Raw genomic sequence first — 17,527 nt, forward strand, 5'->3', positions numbered from 1 at the left:
ACATGTTATTAATCTAAAACCACATAAAATGTCTTTTTCTGACAGTCTTCTTCAAGTGTATAAGTTACTGCCCACAAGCACTGTGCAGTCATACAGGACCTTTTCAAAATTACCAGTTGTTAATTATCAGGAGTTTTGTTCACATTGATGATTACTACTCAGTTGACCCTATATTTAAACCCCAGCTGCTGCATCCTATATCAGTATCACTAGCAAGCTGCAGATTTAGTATCTCATAATAATATTACCAAAAGTAATCCCAGTAAAGAGCTGCTACAACATCTGTAAGTGAGTATTTTATTAAACAAGCTGTTTTACGGGGAAAATGACATTTTATAATACTTGTTACACAGAACAGTTTTCATCTCCTAAAAAATAAAACTTAAGTATGTGATTATTATACCTCTATATGTGTAAAGAATTTACACCCTGTTGTCACAGGATGAATCTTTTGGATACACAAGAGTGTTCTCAAACTAAGCCTGTTTTTTTCTTCTATTTTATGATCCATAAGACTATTGTATTATTGAATATTTTTAGCTAACTCAGTTTTTACTTTCTGTTCTTAACTACTAACACTAATCATTTTTCCACATTGAAGCTCTGTTCCCTCTTTTCCCCTTTCACAAAATGAACAAAAGAGTTAGTGTCCTTTGAAAAATAATCAGCATTTGACTATCTTTGCAAAACTGCAGTGCAAAGCAGGATTCTTTTTGCAAACTTTTGATAATAAAGACTCTTAAATTTTTAACTCCTTTTTATTGCACCCTGCTGCAAAGGCTTTAAATTTCAAAAAAGCATATGGATGTTGACTTTCTAGTTATTGTGCTTTGTAAATCCTATGAAATTTTTCATGGTAATGAAGAACCATTTGGTAACTAGAGGCTGTGTTTTGGGTTAGGGATCCAAAATATCAGAAATGTACTGTCTTTGCTCCTTCCTTGTGGCCTTCCTACCTAAACCTTGGGTCTTATTTTCATTTCAGTGGTCACTGATAAGAGAGCTCAGATTCTTTCATAAAGCTTCTCTAGACTGACTGCATATATTCCCTGTTTTCTTTTTCTCTCTTCTCTTTTGCCTGCTACCACTCTATCCTCATTTCTCTGTCTCTTCTTCCCACTTGTATGCCAGTAAGTTGATTGTGTACCACTAGCTTTAGATCACATTTGTTCCTGAAACAGCATTTCTGAAGAGCCCAAGCTACCCTGATAATTCCACAGGCAGCAAGGCTCTGTTTGACTGCAGTTAAGCAGTGTGGTTAGTTTCTTGCATCAGTTTTACTACAGTTTTCAACATTTTGAAAGAAACTCTGAGATGGGGAAAACTATGATCACTGAAAATTATCAGGATTTTGCAGAGCATTCTTTCTATTGCAGTTTCTCTCTTGATCTGATGCAAATAGCCTGCTGAGTTTTGAATCAACTCATCTGCTGAATTTGCTGTATGATCTGGCCACAACCAGTCCTAGTTTTCTTTAAAACATGTGGCAACATTTTCCATGGAGTTGCTTAGAAATCTCCAGCAGGATTGTCACTGCCTTTCTTTCCCTTGCTTAATTTTACTCCCTCCCTTTATTAAGATGACAGTTCACTGTGCCCAGCTCTCGTGGTTCTATCACAAGAACATGTGGTTCTTTTTCTTTGAGCCACAGCTCCTACAGTCCTCTAAATACACAAGAATCATTAACAGTTAATTTCCAGCACTCACGACTGAGAAGAAAACCTTGGAAATGTGACCTGAGAGTACTAGATGAGTTCAGAAACTGCTAGTCAAAGAAAGGAAATACACTTCAACAGCTAGCCTAGGGAAATTGTGAAATATCTTTCATTGGAGATTTTCAGGAAGAGCCTGGAGAGGCATCTGTCTGAGAGAGTTTAATGGCTCATCCTGTATCTGTTCAAGGATTTGGAGTATGGGCCCTGGCAGATGTTACATGTATGGTGCAGTTGTGTTAATCATACTGTAAATTGCAACATGCCACACATTCAACCAATTTATGGTACCATAAAATGGCAAACCAGCCACAAACATGTTTTGTGTGTAATATAAAACATCTTTGTGACTGTTTATATGGTGCTCTAATTTTCACCTGTGGCATGCATCAGGCTGCATGATGTGACTTTAAATGTCCATGCACTGGAAGCCAATGGACTCCCTCCCATACACACACAGGGACATTTAATGCTGCATTGTACAGCCAGAAACCAATCTGGAAACCAGAAAACTTCCTTTTGCCCAACAGAAGCTTCTTCACCAGGGCACATTCAGCTGGAGTCTAGAGCTAAATTAATCTAGATGTCCTTTAAGATCCCTTCCACTCCTAATATTCTGTGAACTTTTTACTTTTACTATTTTGATATTAAGTCAATGAAAACAAAACAAAACATGACTTTTGGAAGTTTGAACAACGATAGTCTTGTTTTTCATTTTCACAAACAGACAGTTTTAAAACCTTCCATTCTCTTTATTACTTTGTGCAATGTATTAACTACTCAGTTTTAGTAAATGTGACTGTGTGTACAGATTGTTATCATGAGCAATACAGCAAAACAAATATATTTTCATGTATCTGAAGATTTTAAGAATTTTAGGTCATGTAGATAGCAAGAGAGTGAATATTTTTGTAGTACTTTGGATTTTCAGTGTGAATCCAGAAATTCAATATTTTTCTCATTAATATCAACATGAACGAAAACCTTTTTAGAACTTGCAGAAGGATCTTGTTTCAGGAGCCAGTAGAAGATTTTAACCAAATTGCAAACACTTAGAAAGGGATCCCCCCCCACAAGAAAAGTTGGTGATGTTGTGCCAAAGATTCGTATCCATGGTCAGACATCTGAAATTTTTACTTTTCAGCTTCTGTTGATTTAGAAATTAGTTAATATTTATATATCCTATAACAGAATGAAAGTCAAGCAATACATTCTAACAAGTGATGCCAGATTCTTGCTGATTGAATTGCATTGTTCAGGATCTTCCATGTCCCAGAAGACCTTTAACAGTAGATTAAGCACAGCGCTTCAGAATATTCTGTAGGAAGGAATGGTTCTGTTGTCCTCACTTCTGCTGGGGATCACTGCTGAGAAGCATACCCAGCTCAGCAATACCTGCTCAGCATGCACCAGAGCCTGGAAATTAGAAAATGCCTTTCAGTCTGGACCACAATACCATTCTCAGACTATTTCTCAGGTGTGCTGCTTCTCATACACTGAAGGCTTCCCTAAACAGGCGAACTAGCTAATTTCTGGTATTTAGCATGTGTGGAATAGAAATGAGAGAGCATGGAATTTTTATTGGTAGTGGTCCCTAAAAGTTTAGTCATAAAATATTACATGACCATGTAGGTCTCTTATCTCCAACTTATTGAAGTCTCTGACCTTAGGAAGTGCTGGGTGAGGAAGGTAACTAGGAATAAGCCTTAGGAGCAATGGTTTTTAAAAGCACATGGAAAAATGTAATGATCCCTTTCCCCCTGTGCCCCTGGTTTCTGTTCACTTTTTTTTTTAAGTCTTTCAAAGTTTACGTTTTCTTCCTGATTGGGGGGGGTTACTGTAGAGACAGCAGCTGTAAAGGTGAAAAAGTTGAATCTTTAGATGTAAGAGACATCAATCAACAGGAACTATTAATTTAGGCAGTGGCAATGATGGAGCTGCATTCTTCTTCCTTCCTGTCTTTATTGGGAATCACTCAGCAACTGTACACACATTCTAGTTTGCCATATGAAATTACTTGCCTTGGTTTGACCTAGCAATTTGGAAGCAGAGAGAAAGGAAATGTACCAACAAGTCATGTAGCAAAACCACATACAGTGACTGATTGCCCAACTAAATTTTTTTTAAGAATAAAGATGACCTTTTTTAGGGTGCAGACAACTTTTTTTTACCGTGGAATACATTGATTTTGCTCCACAGTAAAGGTAGAGTGTTGTACACATTTTACTCCAGGTTGAAACTGCTCTGTAGAAAATGGGAAGTAACTCCATACCACTTTAAGTAACATCAGTGTAATGGTCTTGTGTATGTTTCTCTAGCTAGTTTCATCTAGGGAAGATTGTAGCTCAATGCAAGACATCTTCACTATCACCTAGTACCTAATGACCAGGTGTTGTAATAATACAGCTGTGAACAGTCAGCTTGGGAGATGTGCAGGTGTAACTTACTGTATGATACTGTATTTACTCAAATCTAAGATGAGGTTCTTCTCCTGCCCGCCTCTGCCCCTCATCAGCATGCGGAGAAGCCCCTCATCTTAGATTCACAAAGAACGTGGGGCACGGGCTGCAGGCAGCTGCTGCGGCTCTGACTAGTTTTGAGCCCAAGTCAGGGCCAGACTCAGAAGCACAGCATCTGCCTGCCCTTCCCTGCCCCCCCCCCCCCCCCATTTGTCCTTTAAGCTCTTTTTCCACCGTACTGTCAGGCTCAACTCAGCTCCAGCTTGGGCTGGATTCCCTTCCGGACACAGAGCACATGGGATCTCCATTCCCTGCCTGGCCAATTAGCAGTGTTGATGCTGTGTGTGGCCCATGCTCTACTCTGACAGGGAATAGAGCCTGAGCAGTGTCTGACAGCAAGGGCACAGATGGGAAGAGAAAGAGACTGTGGGGAGCAGGGGAGGCAGAGCCTTTAGGGAATGGTTAGGGGGAAGGGGTACAAACTGTGAAGAGTGGGAGGAAGGGGCAGAGGTGGAAGCTGGGGGTGGCGGTATAGGTGGCAGGGGCCAGGAATGCTGCAGGAGGAAGAGGCCGAGGGCCCGCAGCCACTGCTTTCCCTGCTGTAGCAGCGGAAGTGGGGGGAGGGGGTGAATTTAAGACAGCCCTCTAATTATTTGTTTCTATACCTGGAAAATTGTAATAAATTTATAAATTTTCCATATATTGAATCCAATTATTGGGAGGTCATCTTAAATTCAAGGTCATCCTGGATTTGGGTAAATGCAATAACTGAGGTCTGTCCAAACCCTTGATCAGTTCTCACTTAAATGCGACAACTGTCTTTGTAACTACTGTACACATCAAGATAGGCACATTGTCCTTTGGGAATGATAACAGGCTGCCAAAATGTAGAGGGTATATTGTATTAGGACAATTTTAGAATTAGGAATTCAAACCTGGCCCTGATATTTTTGTTTTAAAAAGAGGGGAAGGAATTCAGTTTTTCTGTTTGTTGATTTGTTTTGTTGTTTTATTTTCCACCTCTTTTCATCACATTATACCTTTGTTTTATTCAGTTGTAAATAGTTTTCTGACATAATATTTGTCTTCTGTATTTTTTGACTTTTTAGGGCATGCCCAGCTAATAATCCATGGGTGAAACTAGGTACAGTAATGCTGTTGAAGTGTCCAACTGAGCAGAAGGAAATTATGGGGGATGAAATTTTGAAGATCTGCCGTTCTTTGTACGAGACAAAACACAGGCTTCCAGTAGAGGTGAGTTGTAACTTCAAATGCCCTTGTACAGTGAGTAGAGGTGTCTGTGGGAAAACTGCTAATATAACATTACTTGCTGTGCTTAAGTAACATTTAGCAAGAATCACTGCCAGATAAGACCAATAACTTTCCAGCGATTAAACATGGAAAATTAGTTGTAAAGAAGCTCTGAAACATTTTGGTTTTAATTGGCATACAAAAGTAGTTCCTCTTTACAAGTACTTTAATATTCTCGCTTCCTAAATTAATTATATATGCTCTCTTCCATATAGTCTTCCTTATGCCCTGAACTACCACAGCATACTGTACACATACATCATATGTACAGCATACTGTACACATGCCACGCCACAGTTTAAAAAAATGCTTCCAATCTTAAAGCTTTGAACTCATGGCCAGGCATCTTCCGTTGTTATTTGTCCTGTATCTGAGATTCATATAATCACAGTCTGCATTACAGAAAATAACTAATTCTAAAATTATAAGTAATAGAATGGAAACCAGTGAGATTTCTTTTTACCTTAAAATGGAATTAAGGAGCGTCTTGTAGAAAGTAAAGGGTAATGCTGTTAAAAACAAATAGATTGTTTGTATTTACACATCTTAAAAACCACATATGGGACTTGATTCCAAATGTAGGTTGTGAAAAGAAACAGATTTCATTTTTAATTACAATCCATGGAATAGATATACACATGACCCAATTATACCTGCTTACACATGGTGAGTAATATGTATGCTAGGTTGGAAAACAATTGTTACTGTTACTGTAATTTATAAAAAGAAGAGAAAAGCCCAAAACAAAATAAAACAACAAACATAAATAGTTGCTTTCTAAACCAATGTGACTACTCCCAGAGAGAGGTATTGTCTTAGGTAAGTAGAGACAATAGGATGGAACTAAAAGCAAAAATGCCATTGAAAGTCAGTGGGCTGTCACAGCAGGTTTCCTAAGGATAGGAGATTAGCACAAAGGTAAAGCATAGAATACATTTTTACTTAGTGAAGTTACTGTTGCATTCAGAACTACTAAGATCTGATCTACACAGGGCTTGTGCACCACTACAACTACTTTGTTTAGAAGGTGCAGTTTTTTGCAGATATATTTCTACCAGTGCAACCTGTAGCATGGATACACATATGAGGTGCAGTTTAGCTTATTTTCCTTCCTATTCAGGAATAGTTATACAAATATAAAATAGCTTTATACTAGTATAATGCCCAGCTTGATTTCCTTCTGGGATAAAGTAACAAACTTTTGTGAGGGGACAGCTGGCTTCTGACACTGTCTCCTACAACATTCTCATTAACAAGCAGACTAGATGGAAGTACTGTAAGTGGATACTTAACTGGCTGAATTTTCATGATCAATGAGTAGTCATCAGTGGCTCAATGTCTAGTTGGGAGGAGATACCAAATGGGGCTCTCCAGGCATCTGTCCTGGGTTCAGTATTGTTTAACATCTTCATAAATGAAGATGTGGGAAAAGTCAACAGCATACGGTGGTGTATTAACGGGAGTATCTCTTGCAAATCAAGAACAAATATTCTTCTGCTCAATTCAGCACTGGTGAGCTATAACCTGGAGTATTTGTCCAGTTTGGGGCCCCACACTTCAAGACAAATATGAACAGATTGGAAAGAGTCCAGTAGGGAGCAGCAAAAATGTTTGGACGCCTAAGAAGCATGACTTAGGAGAAAAGGCTGAAAGAGGTAATTTAGACAATAGAAAGAAAGACTGTGTGGGAATTTGATAAGTCTTCAAGTACCTGAAGAGAGATTATAACGTGGAGGGTGATAGGCTGTCTCTGTGGCTGTAGGAAACAGGGCTAAGAGCAATGGTCTCATGCTACAGCAGAGGAAATTTTGGTTGAAAATTGGGAGAAACTTTTTGACTATGAGGGTGGTCATGAATTCAAACAGAGTACCTAGAGAAATTGTAGAATCTCCAGCCCTGGAAATTTTCAAGAGCAACTTGGAAAGATACTTGTCTGGGATAGTTTAGTCATGAATGATCCTGCCTTAAACAGGGATGACCTCATGAGGTCCCTTCCAGGCCTACTTTCCTATGATCCTTAATAACCACCCTTCAGGTATTTGAAAAGTGTTACAAAATCCTACCAGTCTTCTTTTCTGTAGACTATCATAGTATGATTGGAAATTAGGGTTAGAAGGGACCTTCAGGAGGTCATCTAGTCCAACTCCTGCTTAAAGCAGGATCATCCCCAACTAGATCATCCTAACCAAAGCTTTCTCTAGCCAGGTCTTGAAAACCTCCAAGGATGTAGATTTCACCACCTCTCTGAGTAACTTGTTCCAGTGTTTTACTGCCCTCCTAGTGAGAAAATTCTTCTTAATATCTAACTTAAACTTCCCTTGCTGCAGCTTGAAACCATTGCTCCTTTTTCTGTCATCTGCCACCACTGAAAACAGTTTAGCTCCATCTTCTTTTTTGAACCCCCTTCAGGTAGTTGAAGTCTGCTATGAATCCCCCATCAGTCTTCTCTTTTCCAAACTAAATAAGCCCAGTTTCCTCAGCCTGTCCTCCAGAAGTCATGTTTCCCAGCCCCCTCACTATTTTCGTTGCCCTCTGCTGGACTCTCTCCAATTTGTCCATTTCCTTTCTGTAGTGGGGGCCCCAAAACTGAACACAGTACTCCAGATGTGGCCTCACCAGTGCTGAATAGAGGAGAATAATCACTTCCCTTCATATACTGGCAACACACTTACCAATGCAGCTTAGTATGCTTTTAGCCTTCTTGGCAACAAGGTTACACTGCTGGCTCATATTCAGCTTATTGTCCACTGTAACACCCAGGTCCTTCTCTGCAGAGCTCCTGCACAGCCAGTCAGCCCCCAGCCTGTACCAGTTCATGGGACTGTTCCATCCTAAGTGCAGGACTTTGCATTTGTGCTTGTTGAACCTCATGAGTTTCCTTTTGGCCCAATCCTCCAATTTGTCCAGGTCACTCTGAAGCCTAGACGTACTCTCCAGCGTATCTACTACTCCCCGCCTCCCCAGCTTGGTGTCATCTGCAAGCCCCCTGAGGGTGTATTCTGTGCTGTCTTGAAGGTTGTTGATGAAGGCATTAAACAAAACTGGCCCCTGGGCCAACCCCTGGGTCACTCCAGTTGATACTGGTTGCCAACTAGACATCAAGCCGTCACTACTTTTTGAGCCTGATGCTCCAGCCAGATTTCTATCAATCTTACAGTCCATTAATTCAGCCCACACTTCCTTAGCTTGCCTGAGAGAATGTTGTGGGAGACTATCAAAAGCCTTGCTAAGACCATGGTACACCACATCCACCGGTCTCCGCACATGCACAGAGTCAGTCATCTCATGATAGAAGGCAATCAGGTTGGTCAGGAATGACTTGCCCTTGGTGAATCCATTCTGACTGCTCCTAATCACCTTTTTCTTCTCCAAGTGCTTAGACATCGATTCCTTGAGGATCTGCTCCATGATTTTTCCAGGGACTGAAGTGAGGCTGACTGGTCTGTAGCTCCCTGGATCCTCCTTTTTTTTTCTCTCTCTCTCTCTCTCAAATATGGGCACTAAGTTTGCCCTTTTCCAGTCATCCGGGACCTCTCCTGATCACCATGAGTTTTCAAAGATGATGGCCAGTGGCTCTGCAGTCACATCACCCAACTCACTGAGCACTCACAAGTACATTCTGTCTAGCCCCATGGACTTGTACATGTCCAACTTTTCAAAATATAGTCTCTAACCTGTTCTTTTACCACTGTTAGCTGCTCACCTCATCCCCAAATTGTGGTTCCCAGTGCAATAGTCTGAGAGTTGACCTTGCCTGTGAAAACTGAGGCAAAAAAGGCATTGGACACTTCAGCTTTTTCTGCATCCTCTGTTACAAGGTTGCCTCCCCCAGTCAGTAAGAGACCCACACTTTTCCTGATTGTCCTCTTGTTACTGACATACTTGTAGAATCCCTTCTTGTTACTCTTCACATCCCTTGTTAGCTGCAACTTCAATTGCGCTTTGGCCTTCCTGACTTCATCCTTGCATGCCCGTGTAATACTCTTATATTCTTCCCTCGGTATTTGTCCAGGTTTCCACTTTTTATAAGCTTCCTTTTTGTGATTTAGTTTACTGAAGAGTTCCCTGCTAAGCCAAACTGGTAGTCTGCCATACTTGCTAGTCGTCCTGCGCGTTGGGGTAGTTTGTTCCTGAACTCTGAGTAAGGCTTCTTTAAAGTACAGCCAGCTATCCCGGCCTCCTTTCTGCCTCAGACTGGCTATATAATCCCAGTTCTTCTATTCGTTCCTCTTAAGTGTAATAATTTTTGTGGCTGGCTTCCATGGCAGGGCTCTGAGACTGACCCTAATGTAGTCCCGAGGCTGGGACCCACAGTCAGCTGATTATTAGTCTCAACTCTGGGACTACACTAGAGTCGTGAACTCAGTCCCATGCAGTCGCAGGGCTGAGATCAACTATTTATCGATCCCTGCCTCAGGACCATATCAGTTCACTGGGTACTGGCTTTCTGCTTACCCATGCAAGGGGCATGGTCCCATCATGATCCCAGGCTTCTGCTTCACTGGCAAGTTGTAGTGGCATGATTAGGATCTGATCCGTGATCCAACATCCTGCCATGTACTTGTGGCATGGCAGGAGGCACAATTGTTGGGATCTCAGAATAGATCCCATTGTGCCATTAAGTGAACATGCGGTGGGGGCTAAAGACAGAGACTGGCCAAATTAAAAACAAACACAAATTAAAACTAGTAGATCATTTTGTAACTGTCTGTAGCATTTATAATTTTGTCAGTGGAGGCTTATGAGGTCTGGTGTGGGGGGAAAGAAGGGGGGCCGTCTTTCTGTGGACATACCATCATTGCAGGCTTCTCACTTCTGAGTCTCTAGGAGTAAGAATCTTGAGAGTTAGTATAATTTCCTATATGGTTCTGAATACAGAAGACCCAGGAGTGATATCACAACAGAAAAATGTTCAAGTAATTTTTTCTTCCCTTGTCAGTACTATATGTGCAGGTCAGTCTGCCACTGATCAAATTGGCCAGATGGATTAAGAAATGTGCCGCCTTTGATAAATTAGTTATCGATTACTGCTTGAAACACATTACCAGACTTACATGGCCTAGTAATAGCAGCTCAGGATTCTTATCAACCATGACACTAACACCATTTTCAGCAATCTAGCTCAGGTTGCGTTCATGTTTTCATTTTATTAACTCCTCTGTAAATATTGCTCTAGGCAAAACTTTCAAATGCGAGGTCAGTTGGAAACTAGAGCAAATCTTTTTATACAAATTGTTACAGCATATGTGGAAGTGTTCCTGCGTGGTGTGTGCATGCACATGTTAACCTAAATGCACGTTCGATAGAAAGGAGTGAGGTCAGACAGATGCTGCGAGCTAAATAAAAACCATAAACAGAACATATTTAAGGATTAAGTAATAAAAGCCCCTCACTATCTTAAAATGAATATAATTTAATATGAAAGTTTCTTCATGTTCCAAATATATATTTGATTAGTTCCTTCTTTATCAAAAATGATTTTTTGTCGAAAAGAACCTAGATTTCTGATGAGTCTACACTATTTTGGTTCTTTTGCTTCATAGGCCAGTAGTGCTTTACCTTGTGACCCCATGGGCCAGATGACTGGCATGGGCCCATCTCTGGGCCAGATCGGGCCCTGGGGTTCAGCACTACCTCCTCCCTGCCCTGAATACTGGGATTGGGTCCTGGGGGCTTGGCACCTCCTCTTCCTACCCCTAGATACTGACCTTGGGTCCTGGGGGCCCAGCACTGCCCACTTTCAACCCACCCCATTCACTGTGCCCTGGGGCTCAGTGTCACCTGTATTTGACCCTGCTTACTGGGATTGGGTGCCAGATTCAGCACACAGGCCCCAGGACTCCCATGAGTCCAGAGATGGGGCTGCAGGGCAGACATGGGGCTGCAGGCCAGAGGTTGATCACTCCGCCATAGGCAGTCAACCAACAAAAGAAAAACAGAAATCAACTGTGCTTGGCATGGACCAGCCAAATCTCTGAACCCAGGGGGAGTCCTGGGACCTGTATGCTGGATCTGGCACCCAATCCCAGTTTTGCCCCCAGTGATCCCTAAAGTACAGTGATGTAGATTGTATAACTTGTTATGTTGGTACAAATAGAAGTGCAGCAAGCAGTTACTTTGGCTTCTGTTTCCCCATTTAATATGGGCCCTCTCTGCTTGGCCCCCCAACACCTGCCCTCTACCTCTGTTTTCCCCACAGAATCGGTGGGGACTGACTGAATTTAAGATGACCCTCCAACACTTAAATTCTGTACATGAAAAATTATAACAAATTTATACATTTTACATGTATATAATCTAATTATGGGGGGGGGTTGTGTTAAATTAAAAGTTGTCTTGGATTTGGGTATATACAATAATTATAAACACCAGACAGTATTTGTAAAATAAGTGTCATCTTATAGCAGTGCAGTGATTTTGGGTAAAAATGATTTCTTAGTCTCATTCCAGTTCCAAGTAAACAGGTCCAATGAGCATGACTGTAATGTTTTTCATAGATTCATAGATGTTAGGGTCAGAAGGGACCCCAATAGATCATCAAGTCTGACCCCCTGCATGGGCAGGAAAGTGTTCTGGGTTCAGATGACCCCAGCCAGATGCTTGTCTAACCTCCTCTTGAAGACCCCCAGGGTAGGGGAGAGCACCACCTCCCTTGGGAGCCCATTCCAGATTTTGGCCACTCTTACTGTGAAGAAGTTCTTCCTAATGTCCAGTCTAAATCTGCGCTCTGTCTAGCTTATGACTATTATTTCTTGTAACCTCCATGGGCACCTTGGTGAGTAGAGCCTCACCAATTCCATTCTGTGCCCCCATGATGAATTTATAGGCGGCCACAAGGTTGCCTCTCAACCTTCTCTTGCAGAGGCTGAAGAGGTCCAGATGCCCTAGTCTCTCCTCTTAGGGCTTGTATAGGGAAGTTAATAGGTGTGTGTTTATTTGTTTTTAAATAAAAACCTTGGCCCTAATGCATGAAAGCACTTAGGCAAGTGCATAAGCCATAATGATTTCAAAATATACTGCCCAGTAGACCAGCATGTGCAGTCCATCTTTATTCAGGAAAGCATTTAAGCACATGTCTAATTATGACTGAGCTAGCTGCTTAGTTAGCCTAATAATGTTGAGTCCTTTGGCCCTGGCCCTGAGCACAGGGCAGTCATCCAGAGCCCCAGAATAGATTGTTCTAACACTTACAAAGAAACTGTTATATGCAACTAAAAAATGCTGAAATACTTGTGTGATCTGAAGTTTATTGCTCTAAAAGAAACAATGTTAATATATACATTAACAGCATTTCCAAACTTACATAGGCTAACTGAATTTTCGTACAGTACTCTACAATAAGAAAGTAACTATTTTTGAAAAGCAGTTTTTGGTTTTTTTACTTATGGGTTTCAGAAATGCTTACAGCACCTAAGATAAGTATCACCAAAAAAATCCATTCTGTAATGTATTTCCCTATTACAATACTTAATTATGTTTAACATAATTTTAGTATAATATTAGATTCTTAAATTGTTTCCTTTTCCTTCTCTTCTCCCACAATATCAGAATACAAATATGTGCCTTATCAATGTGGTTTCCTTTCTGAAAGCCTTTTTATAGTTGTGTTCTGTGTCTTATAACACTGCTTCTTCTGTTCTGGTTTTGAAGAGTTATCAGATACAAAGTGTTACCAACATAATAAAACTGGTGTTTCATTCAGCCCTCAAAATGTATTTTTGTAACACAAAGATGTATGGGTGGCACTAAATTGTGATTTGTAGAACCAGTAGGACTTCTGGAATCAGAAAGTATAAGCTTTGCATTTTGTAATCTTCTTTGTCTGATGGTGATTAGAAATAAAGTAGAAAATTGAAATGTCAAAGGCTTAATGAGGGTTTAATATTTTAAATTTTGACAAACCACGTACAGTGCCTTTACAGCCACTCATCACATATTTTTGCAATGTTAAGTGTCAATAAAATCTGTCATCAGCACATTTGGGGTGCTTGGGTACCAGTAGCAGTCTAGTCACAACAGCACACATACTGATTTTGGCTAATTTACCCAGACCAGTTGTAGGATAAATTAGTCTCCATTGGGACTTAGTGCAGCTGTGGCCAGGTTCTTCCTGCTACCAACCTAACTTCAGGTACCATTATGGTATGTTATAGTCTAGACCAGGAGTCAGAAACCTTTATGAACTGTAAGCCACCATTCTGTGCATTGGTTGCCTGCTGGATGTTGCAGAAGGGATGACAGCATGTAGCAGAGGAATGGGCAGGGTAGGTGCCCCTGGCTGCCCCCCATCACTAATCCCCATCACTACCACAGGTTGTGGTGGGCCAGATTCAGTCTCTTTTGTGGGCTAGATGCAGCCCTTGGTCCATATATTGCCAACCCCTGGTCTGGACATACCCTTGGTCACTCCTTAATTGTGTGAGTCCTGGTACACTGTCATATTTCATCAGTGAAAAACAAAAACTCAGCATAGTGCAAACTTTTTTATTACCAGGTATCTTGAAACATTATGTGATATGTTATGTAGCGAAATGCATTCTCAGCCTTGCCTGAACTGTAATACAGACAACAGTTGAATGCATTTGGAAGGGGTTGAGCTAGTGGTGGTGTCTGCTAGTTTTTGTATGTAAATTTTCCCAGCAGTGCAGCAGCATTCCTGTATCAAAGGAGAGTACACCAGGTGATATGCAAGCATTTTTGCCCCCATGTCTTCCAGACCTAATCTAAGGAGTAAAAAATGTGTAAGTTTTTTGGGGTTATCATAATTGCCTCCCAATAATGCATCACTCACCATTATGTTGCATTCCAAGATACAAACCCTAGTCAAATGTTCTGCTGTCAGAAATACAGTTGGGAGAGAAGCTGAAAATAATTTGGTTAGAAAAAGGACCTCAGTTGATGCTGTACATTAAGCTCTCAGTTAAGATCCCTAGTAGCAATTGCATCTATGTCATAGGTACATAATGCCTTGCTTTACCATGTTTCCAGTTGTTTATAGATACATAACTAGTGAAAAACTATGTCTGTATCTTACAAGGATTTTGGTTACCACATTTATTTGTTGTTAGAGACTTAGGATGGCTTCCAATAAAAACAGATAAATTCTAAAAATAGATATAAGTTCATTGTAATGTATTCATTGTGTCCTTGACTAAAATGCATAAACCTCATTGAAGCTGTCACTCATTGGAAGGACTGCTTCTGGGATAAATAATAGGTTTGGTTTTCTGTAGTTAATCTGTTTACCTTTAAACCTGAATGGTAAAAAAAAATTACTCATTTAAGTAAATTTTTAATACTAGTTATCTGGTGAGTTTTTGGTTCAAGGACTGTCTTTCAATAATCACCTGGGGATACTAAACATTAAAAGTGTGTCTGCAATAATGTCTAGGTTATAAACTACAGAGTTCACACAAACACAATGCTGTTGCATTGTGTTATTTCCATGGCGACTGTCAGTAGAAACAAACATCATTGGAAAGATTCAGAGTGACTGTATCTTAAAACTTGGTCACTGGACAAGACTAGTTTATATGTAAAAAGAATGGTTCTTACTGTAGTAGATCAAGTTATCTATCTCTTAATCTAGACTTCTTTAATTGTTTGGTAGTCCGTTTATACAGCACGGGGCCTCCTTTAAGGACAAACAAGCATGAGGGTATTTGCCTTTTTGGCTAACTGCAATAGGACTAGGGTAGGGTGTTTGGAAGTAAATCCTCTACACTGTAATTGTGATGCCAAATTTGTGCTGGATTTTAAAACATACAAATACCAGTTTCCTGAGCTCTTCTCCAGTGTGAGAAAGGAAGGTGTAGTTCCTACTGACAATGGTCTGAAGAAAGCTCTAGGCCCTACTGTCAACAGTGTTGCCCCTCTCAAATTGTGTACCTGTGAAGCCATTCCAGATAGAAGCAAGCAGATGTCTTGTTGGACTGAACACTACTCAAAGCTATACTCACAGGAAAGAAATATCACCAGTGAATCACTGGACTAAATACCAGCTCTACAGGTCATGCCAGAAATGGATATGGAGCCCACTGGAGAAAAGCCATTGATTCATTACCAAATGGCAAAGCTCCTAGAAAAGATGGCATCCCAGCGGAAATTCTCCAGTGTGGGAAAGAAAGCATACTATATCATATCTTCGTCAGTTGCTACTCAAATGCTGGAAAGAGGATGAGGTACCACAGGACATGCATGAACCAAACATCAATACTTTGTATAAAAATTAAGGAGATCAGGGTGACTGCAGCAACTACGGAGGTATCTCGCTACTAAGATTAGCAGGAGAAGCTTTCTCAAGCGTCATCTTGGTGTGGCTACAACAGCTGATGAGTTGTGTCTACTCTAAATCTCTGTGCAGATTCAGGGCCAGAAGATGAACCGTAGACATGATATTTTTCCTTGCATCAACTTAAAAAAAGTGCAGAGAGGAATACCGACCATTGTACATCGCCTTCATGGATCTAACCAAAGCATTTGACACCGTCAGCAGAGCAGCCCTATTTGCAGTCCTAGAAAAGAGGATGCCCACCAATCCTGTTAAGTCTTATTCATTCCTTCCACAACAACGTGAAAGCAACTGTTCAGTTTGATAGGTTTACTTCGGACAGCTTTAAGATAAAAAGTGGAGTGAAGCGAGGTTGTGTTCTTGCCCCTACACTCTTTGGAAACTTCTCAGTACTCCTGAACTGTGTGTTTAAAGATATGGAAGGCAGACTACCTTCACAAGATCAGATGGGAAACTCTTCAACCCATCATGACTCCAGGCAAAGACTAAAGTTAAAAAGGTGCTTATCAGAGGGTAAAGCCATTCCCCTTCCTCTGAAGTTATAAAGGTGCTCAGTCACTGATGATGCTGCCCTTACAGCTCACAACAAAGACCTACTACAAGAATTCTTGGATCTCCTTTGAAGATCAGGCATTTGCTGTCATTATCAGCATAACGAAAACAGTTGTACTAAGACAGGGAGTTCCACAAGACTCATCAATCACCCTTAATAGGAACCAGCTAGAAGTAGTCCAAAAGTTCAGCTATCCAGGTTCTACAGTGACCACCAACCTCTCACTGGATGAAGAACTTAATGTTCACATTAGAAAGGCTGCCACTACCTTCAGCAGACTAACTGAAAAAATATGGAACAACTCAAAGCTTACTATCAAGACCAAAATGCTAGTGTACAAGGCTTGCATACTCAGCACTCTCATGTATGGTGGGGAAACATGGACAACTTATGCACATCAAGAGAAAAGGTTAAGCATCTTCCACCTGCACTGTTTACATTGCATCCTCAGTATCAAATGGCAAGATAAAGTTAACAACGCAGAGGTTCTTCAAAGGGCAAATTTACCAAGTGTGATAACTCTACTCAGAACCAACTGCACTGGCTAGGCCATCTGAGCAGATTGTAAGATGGACATATACCCAAGGACACACTATACGGGGAACTATCAGAGGGAATGAGAACAACAGGACACCCCAAGCTTCGCTCTAAAGATGCATGCAAGCGAGATATGAAGGTATTTGGAATTGATCCTGGCCAATGGGAAACTGTGGCAAGTGAGCGGAACAAGTGGCATCATCGTCTCCACCAGTGCATTAATGTCCATAACAGGAGTTGGCTCCAACAGCTTGAAGAGAAAAGAGTCCGTAGGAAGCAAGCAGCTCCCGAACCACCCAACCATGACTCATACATTTGCAACCACTGCCACAGATCATGCAAATCTCAAATTGGACTATTCAGTCACATGAGACACTGCAAACCATCTACGTCACAGGCTGCAATATCCACCTTCTCTCGCAGATGAAAGGATGCCAATACTGATAAAAGCTCCAGTGTAAGACATTGGGTACAACTTGACAATACTGAACTCTGACATGAGGAGCTACTCTGCTTCTTCACTTGTTTCTACCTGATTGCATAACAGGGTTACAGAAATGTCATAGAGGCATGTTCAATTTCTTCCTGAACTTTGCAGTATTTCACTGAGCGCAGTAAAAATATTAATCCCACAGATAGCAGCACCTGCTCAGTTCTCTTTTTA

The 17,527-nt window shown here is 40.9% G+C and overlaps 1 protein-coding gene across 2 annotated transcripts in view; it reads left to right on the forward strand.

Annotated features, from left to right (window-relative positions):
• Positions 1–17,527, forward strand: part of NBAS (NBAS subunit of NRZ tethering complex) — a 385,077-nt gene that overhangs the window by 355,336 nt on the left and 12,214 nt on the right. For both annotated transcript variants that reach the window (XM_059729533.1, XM_059729539.1), the window contains exon 50: positions 5,281–5,425. In XM_059729533.1, the coding sequence (XP_059585516.1) occupies positions 5,281–5,425 (145 nt within the window). The remainder of the gene's footprint in view (positions 1–5,280; positions 5,426–17,527) is intronic.

This window comes from Alligator mississippiensis, chromosome 1, assembly GCF_030867095.1.
Source record: "Alligator mississippiensis isolate rAllMis1 chromosome 1, rAllMis1, whole genome shotgun sequence".
NCBI classification, from domain to species: domain Eukaryota; kingdom Metazoa; phylum Chordata; order Crocodylia; family Alligatoridae; genus Alligator; species Alligator mississippiensis.